This window comes from Micromys minutus (assembly GCF_963924665.1).
Source record: "Micromys minutus genome assembly, chromosome: 1".
Classification (NCBI taxonomy): domain Eukaryota; kingdom Metazoa; phylum Chordata; class Mammalia; order Rodentia; family Muridae; genus Micromys; species Micromys minutus.
This window is the reverse complement of record NC_137969.1, coordinates 121737109-121749767: the sequence shown is the minus strand read 5'-3', so window position 1 is coordinate 121749767 and position 12659 is coordinate 121737109. Positions and strand designations below refer to the sequence as shown.

At 45.4% G+C, this 12659-nt stretch overlaps 1 protein-coding gene and 1 pseudogene across 2 annotated transcripts in view; one reads left to right on the top strand and one right to left on the bottom strand.

Moving 5' to 3' along the window:
- The window catches only part of KLB (klotho beta), a gene marked incomplete at its 5' end in the record, with an annotated part of 32746 nt that overhangs the window by 5607 nt on the left and 14480 nt on the right, over positions 1 to 12659 (bottom strand). Inside the window, 2 exon segments of the mRNA XM_080909634.1 lie at positions 2318 to 2586; positions 5084 to 5588. Coding sequence (XP_080765760.1) covers positions 2318 to 2586; positions 5084 to 5588 — 774 coding nt within the window.
- LOC308437693 (large ribosomal subunit protein uL23-like) lies at positions 5962 to 6427 on the top strand (annotated as a pseudogene). Its single transcript has one exon. The product of its transcript is annotated as a large ribosomal subunit protein uL23-like (transcript).

Here is a 12659-nt window from a genome sequence, read left to right as displayed (position 1 = left end):
CCCTGCAACTGACTGAGGGATGGGGTGACAGCCCAGAGTAGTGATGGTGCATGCCTATAATCACCACAACCTTTTCACAGTTCTTCCACCATGTGTCTGTGAGCACCGTACACACTCCACAGCAAGACTATGGAATGTTCGCTCTATGTAAGGAGCTTCGGTTATGGAGGGAAAAGAGTGAACTAAGCCCAAGTCCTGCAGGTTTATTGCCCTTTTGATCTCCCTGGCTTTCCACCTTGGAGAGTCATGAACTTCTCTGCCTTACTTTTCCTTTCCTCTCCATTTTCTTTCTTCCTATTTTTGGGGTGGGGGGTGTGGGTGAGGATAGGTGGCTATAGCCCAGGCTAGCCCTAAACCAGATAAGTACCTGAGTGTGACCTGGAACTCCTGCTTCTCTCTTTCCTTCTTCCCAAGCACTGGGGTTGCGGGTATATGCCACTAGCCCACTTAATGCAGCACTGAGGGAGATCCATCCAGGTCCCCTGCGTGCTAGGCAGCCGCTGTACCAACTAAACTGCAGCCTCAGCCCCGTCTTTTCCTCTTTGCGTTTGGGCTACACAACCATATGTCTCACCCACTTCCCAGGTGTGATCTAAGGACTAGAGAGCTCTGGGAAAACAATGTCTCAGCTGGGAACCACTGTACAATGGTAAGATGACTTAGATCCAGACAGCCAAGGGGACACAGAGAAACCTGGTCTCCCAAAACAAAATTAAGATAAAGTAGAATGAAACAAAAAGGCTTAAAAAAATACTTCCAAATTCAAGACTAATTAGAGCAAGGAAAAATTCATTTCCCTACCTGTGAGTGAATTTAAACGCACCAGGAAAACTAATAATTAACCTTTGGTAAATATTTTCCTTCTAATTGTTTTTTCATGTGTCATCTTTCATAGTCTAATTACAAAGCCATATTACTGCCCACTTGCCATCTGCCAACCAGTAATCTAGAACAATTAACTCAGAGAGCATGGGTCACATGATCTTCAAGTTCAGCCTGGGTATAATGAATTAAGTCCTCCCAGTCTAGGCCAGCTCCAGTGTTTTGAAAAGTTCAGAGCATCCCGATACTGAAAAGATGTTTACAAAAGGTCATTTTTCCACAAAACAAGGCAAGACCAAACAAAATATACCGTGCGTTACAACCCTCCAGAGAACACTAGCTGTAGACAACACGTGGTTCTCTGTGATAAGGCACATAAAGATGATGCACCCCAAAAGGAAGAGGGCCATTAGGAGGGAGAGAAGGGATACAATGTGGAGGTTAAAAAGACCAAAGTGCATTTTATACACATATGCAGAGCTGTTACTGAAACACTACCTCGTATAATAAAAACCAGTGGGTTCTCAGGGCACGCCTTTAATCCTAGCACTCAGGAGGCAGGGGCAGGTAGATCTCTGTGAGTTCGAGGCCAGCCTGGTCTACAGAGTGAGTTCCTGAATAGCCAGGGCTACACAGGGAAACTTGGTCTTGAAAAACCTAAACAAATAGATAAATAGTAGATACAGGCTGGGGAAATGGCTCAGAGGGCCATGCATTTACTCAGCTTGGAGACCTGAGTTCAATCCCTTGAACCCATGAAAAGTAGAAGGGGAAAAAAAAAACCTAACTCCACAAATTTGTCCTCTAAACTCTGTATGTACTGCAATAAGCACCACACATATTATATATATATACACATACATACAACTAAATCACAACCCAGGATTGGAGATATATTCTAGGGCCTCTGTAGTCACCAGGCAGACAGACATATATGCAAACAAAGTATACATTGAAAGTAAATGGCCTCCATAGGTTCACAGGAAATGGCACTGTTAGGAGGTGTGGCCTTGCTGAAGGGGGTGTGGCCTTGCTGGAGGAAGTGTATCTCAGTTTCTTCCTGATACCTTGGTTTCCGGATGTAGAGCTTTCAGCTACCTCTCTAGTAACATGTCTGTCTGCATGCTGCCATGCTTCCCACCATGATGATAACTTGTAAACCAGCCCCAATTGAAGACCCCAGACTTGCTGTGGTCATGATGTCTCTTCACAGCAATAGAACAATGACAAAGATATCCTTACAAATAACACTTGTAATGTGTGGTTAAATTAGAAGTAGCCACTTGGGCTGGAGAGATGGCTCAGTGGTTAAGAGCACTGATTGCTCTTCCAGAGGTCCTGAGTTCAATTCCCAGCAACCACATGGTGGCTCACAACCATCTCTAATGGAATCCGACGCCCTCATCTGGTGTGTCTGAAGACGATGAAAGTGTACAGTATACTTAACATTAAGCAAATAAATCTATAAATAAAAATAAAAGAAGTAGCCACTTACCTTAAGAACAGACTCAGTGACTCCCCAGGAGAAATCACAGGGAAACTGACCCTTCATGTCTGATATGGGCTCTTTCAAAGGGAAGCCATTGTCTAGTATAATCTGTTTGTAGTAATGAGCTGAGGACTTGGGTTTCCTCTCTTTCTGCTCACTATTAAAGTCCACATAAAACAGCCCTCGTCGGGTTGTATAAGCATCTTGCCACTCAAAGCCATCCAGGAGTGTCCAGGCTGTGTAACCAAACACTTGTATTTCATCAAACTTTATTGCTGCAAAGAGAAAAAGAAGTAGAGATTTATCAGAGGCCTAAACATTCTAGTTCATTTACAAGGTGCCAGGGCACGCACATTACAAGATGCTTCCCCTAAGTATCAGTGTTGGTATTCTGTAAACCCCACCCCTCAGTTACCAAGCAATAGCCAGGTATGCTCCGCCCCTGTTCCCTGACAGTATAAAAGGGGCTACTTGCCCTCTCCTCTCTCTCCCCTTCCCTTCCCCCCTCTCTCCATGTGCTCATGGCCAGCCTCTACTCCTCTCCTCTCTCTCTCTCTCTCTCTCTCTGCCTCTACTACCCTCTTAACTCCCCCCATGATCTGAATAAACTCTATTCTGTATTATACCATCATCCCTCAGGGGGAAGGGATTCCCAACATGCCCCCCCCCCAGGCATCCCCTTTTCCCCCAGGCCTCGCTGCACCTCCATGGACCACATCCACCCCTCCCCCCTCATCTTTCTCCTAACATTGGTGCTGAAACCTGAAACGTCATCTTTTAACAACATTGGTGCCCTGTGTGAGGAGATTAGATTTCCTCACGACTGGATATATCTTTTTCCTTTCAATCAACTCCAACCAAAAATTGTTGTAGCAAAATGGCTGCATCAGAAAAGGCACCTGCTATGGATCTGGACAACCTGAGTCAGAGTCCTGCATGGTTGGGGAGAACCAAGTCTCGAAAGTTGTCCTCTTATTTTTGTGCGCCCTACACTCAAAATAAATAAACAGTATGTACTCCCTACACTGGTGGATGGTAATTAAAAGATCGCATTAAGAACACTCTTCCTGATAGTTAAACACTTTTAACCACATTGTTTAGCAGGTTATGACACGGCATATACCTTTAATTAATTTCAACTCTCAGGAAGCAGAGGTAGGCAGATCTTTGAGGCCAAGGTTGGCTTGGTGAACATATTGAGTTCCAGGCCAGCCAGAGCTACATAGTGTGACCCTGTCTCAATTTTTGAAAAAAGGGGTGTGTGGAATCATATTTAGTGTGCAAATCTGTCTCCTGGGGCATGGCAATTTTAGAGCCTGTGGTGATATAAAAGTTGACTGGTTGGCCTAGAGTTTCTCACTCCGAGTTTTGGCTGGTTCCTGTTTGTGTACAACAGCCTGTTCTGTGAAATTGTTCTTCGGGACTGAAAATAGCAAATGTAGCCAGAGGCATGGAAGTAGTGTGGGAGGTGACTGGGCTGAAGGGCAACAGGCCCAAGGCCAGGCCCTGCTTGTCTTTTCTCAAACAGGAGCTGTTGGGCAAGGTTCAGAGCCTCAGTTACCTCATTTGCAAAAGGAAAATATTGGAAAGGATGTTCTCTAAGGCCTTTTTCAGCTTTAAAACTCTGACTAGGAGCCAGGTATATGTGTTTATGTATGTGTGTGGTGCATGTGTGTGTGGTTCCTATATGTAGTGTGTATGTGTCTGTGGTGCCTTGTGTGTGAGTGTATGTATGTAGTGAGTGTATATGTGCTGCATGTGTTTGTGTGTGTGGTACATGTATGTGTGGTTCCTATTTGTAGTGTGTGTGTGTGTGTGTGTGTGTGTTTCTTCAGTGTGCGTGTGAAGCCCACTTGCTGAAGTCACTTCTCTTCTTCCACTGTGCAAGCCCCAGGATTGGATAAACTCAGGGGTCTGGCTTGTGACAAGTGCCTGTGCTGGCCAAGCCATCTCACCAGCCCTGCACCCCCTGTTTCATGTGGGTGCTGGGGGCTCAAATCCAGGTCCTCTTGCTTGCATAGCAAGTACTCTGCCCACTGACTCATCTACCCAGACCTCCTACTTAGGACTTCTCAAGGGAACTGCAGAGCTGGAGAAAGATCCAGGGGAACCAGAGTCAGGCAGAATGGAGCCCAACTCTGATGGGGACACAACCTGAGCTGCCTTTGGCCTTGTTACTTCCATCAGCCTGTGGGTGTCACTGCCTGAGCAGTGAATGCGGTGACCTTAGGTAGACAGAAATCTCCATAAGCAGAAGTGGCTCAGCATTGCCTTAGACCTCTCACTGTTCAGTCACGTTGCATCGGAAGAATGGGTTGAGTTCAATAAACCACCCTTGATGGAAAACTTTAAATGTATCTCCACAGTGACTATGTCCTTCTTAAAGAACAAAATGACTGGGTGTGCTGGTAGATGCTGGGAGTCCCAGCATTTGGGAAGTAGCTCAAAGCTAATCTTGGTGAAACCCTTTCCCTCACAAACAGTGAACACTCCAAAACCCAACAACATAATCACATACTCACGGTAACTCCCTCAAACAAACAGCAAACCCTGAAGCAGCTGAGAGATACCTCAGCACTTACCAAAGCTTGCAGCTCTCCCTGAGTTTGGTCCCTAGCACAAACGGAGGCTCACTCCTGCCCATAGCTCCAGCTCCAGGTTACCAGATGCATTATTGTGTCCTCCCAAAGCTCTTATACATGTGGCATACACTCACGCAAGCAAACACACATACACATTTTTTTTTTTAAATTGGCCCAAAGTCTAACCAACCTTGAAGAACCTGGTTGAGGAAATTCTTCATCATGTAGATGGCCGTGGTGTCTTCTGTCTTGATATAACCATCTGTGAACCAGCCGTTCTCCGAAATCAAGATCCGGGGGTTGTCATATTCTAGTTTAATCCAGTTCAGGACCTGTCTTAGGTTGAGTGATACGTTTTGTCCCATTTTCACCACGGTGTTCGAGGGCCTGAAATTGTTGGGCCCGAAGGAAAAGGCAAAGAAGTCGGCGGTGCCCCTCACCTTCTCCTTCTCTGCCTCGGAGAACTCGGGGACCATGGAGTTCATCTTCATGAACTCCGGGTAGTCGCCGTCCCCGTGGATGGGGTTGGCAAACCATCCAAGCACAGAAGACATGGAGTGCTGGCAGTTGATCACATCCTCCATGTTTTCCGTTCTGTTTGGTTCTATCCAGTGGGACCCCAGGGTGATGGAGAGCCAACCCTTCTGATGAGGGCGGAAGTTTTTGTCGTAGTTATTCCACACCTTCGAATGAGCCTGGTGGGGAAGAAAATACCATCGGTCTTTACTGCGCTTACTCGCTGAAGTCCTACCATGGTTAGTAAACCCTGGGCAACTCAAAATTTGTGTGTGCGTGCGTGCGTGCATGCGTGTCTGCGTGTGTGTGTGTGTGTGTGTGTGTGTGTGTGTGTGTTTGCATGCACATACCAAGGCAAACATGACAGCCTTGGGAAGTTGGTTTTTTCCTTCCACCATGTGGTTTCTAGAGCAACAAACCAAGGCCATCCAACTTGGCAGCAAGATTATTTACCCACTGAGCCCTTTAGATCGATGGCTCCAACACCCAGTTGTTATTGCTTATTTCCATGAGTTCTGGGGATTAAATTCAAGTCCTCTCCTTTTCGCCAAGATGGCGCTGAAAGCTAAGAAGGAAGCTCCTACTCCTTCCAAAGCCGAAGCCAAAACCCAAAACAAAGGCCTTGAAGGCAGTGCTGAAAGGCATCCACAGTCACAAAAAGAAGATCTGAACATCACCCATTTTTTGGTGGCCCAAGACTCTGCTGCTCCAGAGGCAGCCAAAATATCCTCGAAAGAGTGCACCCAGGAGAAACAAGCTGGACCACTATGCTATCATCAAATTCCCACTGGCCACCGAGTCAGCCATGAAAAAAATAGAGGACAACAACACGCTTGTGTTCACTGTGGATGTTAAGGCCAACAAGCACCAGATCAAACAGGCCGTGAAGAAACCCTATGACATTGATGTGGCCAAAGTCAATACCCTGATAAGGCCTGATGGAGAGAAGAAGGTGTGTGTTCACTTGCCTCCTGATTAGGACGCTCTAGATGTTGTCAACAAGATTGGGATCATCTAAACTGACACCAGATGGCTAATTCTAAATATACGCCTTTTTTTCACCAAATATATATAAAAGTCCTCGTGCTTCTGTGGCAAGCATTTTGCTGATTGCAATATCTCCTCAGCCCCTCCCTTTGGTCCTGATGTAGAATTAAGGGCTCAAGGGCTGCGTATTCTGTAAATGGATAACAGTTCTTGAATAGGGGATTGTGAGAATAGGATTAATTAACATTGTAAATCTCTTTAAAACAATGCCTGCCACAGGTTAAACTTTACGTCAGCCTCACCCGCTATTGTTGCTATTATTTTACATTTCCAGTTGTGGTCTCTCTTATAGCAGAACCTGCATTTGTTTATCGAGCGCTTAATGTCTGGCTTGATCTGCCCCAAAAGGCGGAAACATTGGCTTATGCCCGGCTCTGGGGAAGGTAAGAGTGAAGTGTTTGGAAGAGAAATGCTGGAAATTCAAACAAAACAAAACAAAACAAAACAAAAACAACAAAAAAAACCCCAAAACAAACAAACAAACAGAACCCATAAATCATGAAAAAATACCTAAAAACCAGAAATGTGGTCCAGTGAGCCATGAGCTAAGGAGATGGGACCGAAAGACACTCAATGCAGGTTCTAGACAGGAAATGCTCAAAGCTGCTTCTATATCCTGGCCTCCCATAGGGTTGCCCTTCATGAGTGTCTGACCACTGTGCCTCTCCACAGAATTTGGCTTGCTTCACTTGCTTCTTCTGACACAGGGTCTCATATGGAGACTGGGTTGGAACTTGAGATCTAGTGGTGGGTTATGAGTTTGATCTTCTGATCCTCTGGCCTCTACCTTCAGAGGATCACCATGCCCGGTTTGTGGGTTGCTGGGTATTGATCTGCAGGCTTCCTGTTCATTTGTGTTTTGCCTGAGTATATGTCTTTGTGAGCACGTCAGATGCCCTGGAACTGCAGTTACAGATAGGTGTGAACTACCATGTAGTTGCTGGAAGAGTAGCCAGTGCTCCGGAGTACTGAACCATCAATCTCTTCTCACTCAGCAACCCTACCCCTTTCTCTGTTTCCATTGCAGGATCCTGGAACAATTTAGCACCAAGAATGTCTAAATCACCCCAAGATTTCCTTTCTTTTGAGACAAGGACTCTCTATGTACCCAAGGCTAGCCTCCAGACCACAGTCCTCCTGTTCCAACCTCCCAGGTACTGGGGTTATGGGTGTAGACTGTCATAGGCAATTTTGGGGATGAATTTAAATTTTATATTACTTACTTAATTTGAGTAAAACTACAGAGTTTTGCTATGCAGCTTTGACTGTCCCAGAACTCACTATGTAGACTGTGCTGGGCTCAAATTCACAGAGATCTGCCTGTCTCTGCTGCTGCTGGAATCGAATGGCATTGATACCAAGCCCAAGGATTTTATGAGTGCTTTCATCTTAGAGAAAGGTCTAACTCCAGGCAGAGATTGTAGTTTCTACAAGGAGCTAGCAGAGACAAGGGCAGGCTGCCTTAAGTGGTCTCAGCCACAGTCTCTCTGTGGAATATATATATATATATATCTTCCTTTTGCATCTGAAAAATTCCATTTCCTTAACACTGTCTACCACCTCTGGCTCTTGCAACGTCTTTGGCCTTCTCTTCTGTACAGACGCCTGGCTTGTGAGCTGGGGTAGGGTGTGTGCCATAAAGTCATCCCGTTCTGGACTGAGCACGCCAAAGTCTGCCGCTCTCTCCCTCGTGTGTCTGCATTAATTACCATGAACTCACAGAGACTGACCAGCACAAGATCAAACCAGACATAGAGGAGTGGAGGCGAAAGTCCTGCCCCTAGTGAAGAAGCAGTGTGAAAGTAACAGGCTGAGAGGTGGAAACTCTTCTGTGGAGTGACACCAACTCTATCCAGCACACTTCCGGGCAGGCCCATGAGCCAGCCCTTGGTTGTTGGACTCTGCTTTTTAGTGGAGTTTTCGATTGCTTTGTTTTGTTTCTGGTTTTTGTTTGTTTGTCTGTTTATAATATCAGTCTGTGCCATCAGGGGCCATGGCAGTAGCCACACAATTATGTACTTACTGTTGCTATCTTCAGACACACCAGAAGAGGGTATCGGCCCAGTTACAGATGGTTGTGAGCCACCATGTGCTTGCTGGGATTTGAACTCAGGACCTCTGGAAGAGCAGCCAGTGCTCTTAACCACTGAGCCATCTCTCCAGCTCGTACTTGTTTTTCTTTTTTCAGAGAGAAAAAGAACATGAATGAAGATGGGGAAGGAATATTAAAATATAGTGTGAATGGTGGATTCACAAGGGGCACCCCTGTCTTACTGTAGCCACTCATCCCCTTGACAATCCAGTGCTTTTATCCTTAGACGACACAGCGATCAGCAACTTCCTTCAGCGCTGTGCACACAGGCATGGAAACTAAGGACTACCACACAAGCGAGAGAGCTGAGCCATAGCTAGTCAGACAGTCCCCTCACTCGCAGGATTGCCAGCGATGCTACAGGAAAAGTCGGACAGAATGAAAATCAGTGTGTGACCCGCCCTGAACAGGAATTAAACAGAACCAAGGGTGGTAGCAGAGACCATATAATCCCAGCACTTGGGAGGTAGAGGCAGGAGGATCAGGAGTCCTAGGTTAGCCTGGGCTACATGAAGTAGGGAACCAACCCCCAAAAGGTTCTGATCTCATGCATTATAGTACACACGCGCTCTTCTAATTCACTCCTAACGAGTGAATGAATGAATAGATACATAAATAAAGGGTTTTAGAAAACTAACAAAAATTAACCAGCCAGATAGGGAAGAACATGGAGGTGAGTGACTTCAGAACCGCTCTCTAGTGACTCAGCGATTACAGGAAAGACGCCTTCAGTTGTGACAAATCTTGGTCACATCAGCATTAAAACAGGAAGTGGGACAGCTTAGAAGGCAATAGGTTTGCACTTTTGCAACTCACTTGCAGTCTGGGATTCTAGCTACCCAGTGTGCATGTGCAGCCATAGCCCAAGGTGACCTTCGTGCTCTCCTGTCTCTTGCTCTGTTGCTGCTGTTTGCATAGGCTATCGAGGTATCTCAGGTTATCTCTGCTCTGGACTAAAGGCAAAGATGCTTCTCGTTAGAGAACATGGGGGAGGTGCTCTCTGCAGCACTTACCGTTTTGATTTGACTCTGTGGCCAAATAACGGGGAAAAGGTTTTGCCCTCAAATGGTCCATTTGACCCAAATCTTGCAGGACTGTGCACGGGGACTGCAGCCAGGACTCTGTCACCTTGCATAACCTCCCGAGCTTTCCCAAGGTTACCTTCTATCTCGTCCAAAGTCTTTGGACTGATCGATTGAAGGGCGTGTCAACCTTTGTTCTTTAGACTCAGCAGCTTGACAAGAACGTAGCTGCCTTCTCTTTTTGAATCAGCTCTTGGGACTCAGTGCCCTTGAAGAACAGTAGGGGTCCCAGCATCTCATAATTATTCAAGTCTCTCCCACGTCCAACCGGCTGACTGTTTTGAGTCCCTCGGAAGACCAGACTGATAAAATTTAATGGGTGCTAGGAAGCAAATAAGAATGAAAACAGAGATGAAGAAGTTAGGGGTCACGTGACATGCAGGGACACTGGTGCAAAGGTTGGCTTGAAGGCAGGTGATGGCATTTGAAAGCATTGTGGGACCACTGGCTATGTGAAAAGTTAATTTTCTACCTGTTGGAGGTATCTGGGGGGATGGGAAGGAGGAGATGGGGATGAGTAGGTCTGATGAAGATATTTTGTTCACATACATAAAACTGAAGAATAAACGGGACATTCAATTTTCCAGGGACAGGTGTGAAATTGTGCATGCCTTGAATCCCAGCACTTGGGGGGGGGGGGAAGCCTGGTAGATCTCTGTGAGTTCAAGGCCAGCCTGGTCTATGTAGAGAGTTCTGGGTGAGCCAGGCCTATATAGTGTGACCCTGTCTCCATACTAACTACTGCTACTATTACTACTACTACTACTAATGTAGAAAGTTGATTTTCCAAATCTGACAAATTTTAGTCACATACATATTGTTCAAAATATCATCATGTAATTTGTAAGTTTGTTGGTTGTTAAAGCTATTGATTGAGTAGAGAACAAAATAAAAAACCTTATATTTTACTTTAAAATATCATAGTCGCCACGCATGGTAGCGCACACTTGTAATCACAGGCCTCTGCAGGCTTGAGGCAGGAGCATGAATGTAAGTTTGAGGCCAATTTGGACCACATCATTTGTTCTGGCCTGGTCTGGCTACATATTGAGATCCTAGCCCAAGGAAGGAAGGAATAAGTAAGCAAACAAAAGTCTCTATCACAGAACAAAATGTTTTTATATTTCTGTGCTCTCGTCCACCTTTTAGAAGGTATTTTCCTGCTGACGTCAGTTAAAATTTTTTCCATGGTGTATTTATTTATTTATTTATTTATTTATTTATTTATTTATTTAATGTATGTGAGCACACTGTCGCTGCCCTCAGACACACCAGAAGGGGACATCGGATCCCATTATCTATGGTCATGAGCCACTGTGTGGTTGCTGGGAATTGAACTCACCACTGAACCATCTCTCCAGCTCCCATGGTGTAGCCTTGATAACTGTCCTAACACTAATTTGACGACATCTGGCTTCCTCGGTCAGCACCGTATGTTGGTAGAAGTCAGCTTGTTTTGCTTTGGGGTTTTTGTTTGCTTGGTTGTTTTGTTTTTTACCTGTCATAAGTAAGGCTGTAGTTACTGGTTTTGGGCAGATAGTTTTTAATTTATTTGAATTCGTTTCTGTCAGTAACAGGGACAAATTAAGTTGACAATTTTTAATTTTAAAAAGTTCCATGCAGCTGGGCAGTGGTGGTGCATACCTTAGTTCTAGCACTCAGGAGGCAGGAACAGGTAGGTCTCAGTCTGGTCTACAGAGCAAACTCCAGGACAACCAGGGCTATACAGAGAAACCTTATGTGAACACCCCCCCCCCCCCAAGGCACATTTATTGGAACCAGAGAAATGGCTTAGAGGTTAAGCACACCCACTGCCTGTTCTTCTAAAGGACTTAGACTTTTTCCCTAGCACTCATATACATCTACATACATTTATAGATATCTACAACCTCAGTTTAGGGAAGCTGATCTTTTGGCACCAGATAGCCATGGGGTATCCATGAATATAGATATTCATGCAGGCAAAATATCGGACACATAGAAAGTAAAATGAAAAAAAGATATTTATTTGTGTGTGTGTGCAGGGCCTGTGCCTGAATATGTATGTGTGTGCAGGCCCTGAGTGTGTGTGTGTGAGTGTGTCCCTGAGTGTGTGAGTGTGTCCCTGAGTGTGTGAGTGTGTGCCTGAGTGTGTGTGTGTGTGTGTGCCTGAGTGTGTGTGTGCCTGAGTGTGTGTGTGTGCCTGAGTGTGTGTGTGTGTGTGCAGGTCCTGAGTGTGTGTGTGCAGGTCCTGAGTGTGTGTCAGTGTGTGTGTGTGTGTGCACACACAGGTCCTGAGTGTGTGCATGCAGAAGCACAAGGACCAGAGGACAGCCTGCAACAGTCCATTCTCCCCTCCCACCATTTGGGTCCTGAGGATTGAACTCAGGTCATCAGGCTTAGTAGCAAGTGCCTTTACCCACTGAGCCCTGGGTAACATGTTTCTAAGAGTTGCTTTGAACACCCCTACCACCCCCCCACATTTGTAGCAGATGTGCACCTTGGTCTCCATGTAGGTCCCCTAACAATTGGAGTAGAGGCTGTGTCTGACTCTGTTACCTGCCATTAGATCCCCTTCCTCTACCTGGACTGCTTGGTTGGGCCTCAGTGTGACGTGAATTAAAAAAGAAAAGAAAAAAAAAAAAAAAAAAAGAAAAGCCCTTTAAAGTATATGCTCTTAGCTCACTGCTAAGAGGCAAAGATAGAATCATATACTTCCAAAAAAAGAAAAGAAAAGAAAGAAAAAAGATAGAAAGAAAGAAAAAAAAGAAGGAAAGAAATAAAAGAACAATGGCTTTGAATATTCCTAAATCACTTGCCACACATTTTGCCCACTGATATGAACATTCTTTGATCACTGCTGCCAAACCTTGGCAGCTCTGTTTGCAGAGAAATTACCCTTAACATGATATGAGCATGTCCCTCACATCCTCCTGTTGGCAAAAAGACCCTCATTTTGAAGGAAAGAGATGTTTGTTTTTGCTGTTTCGGAGGCTTCTGGCCTTGCCCAGTGGTTTCCCTCCTGATAATGAACTGGAACTAAACACCCC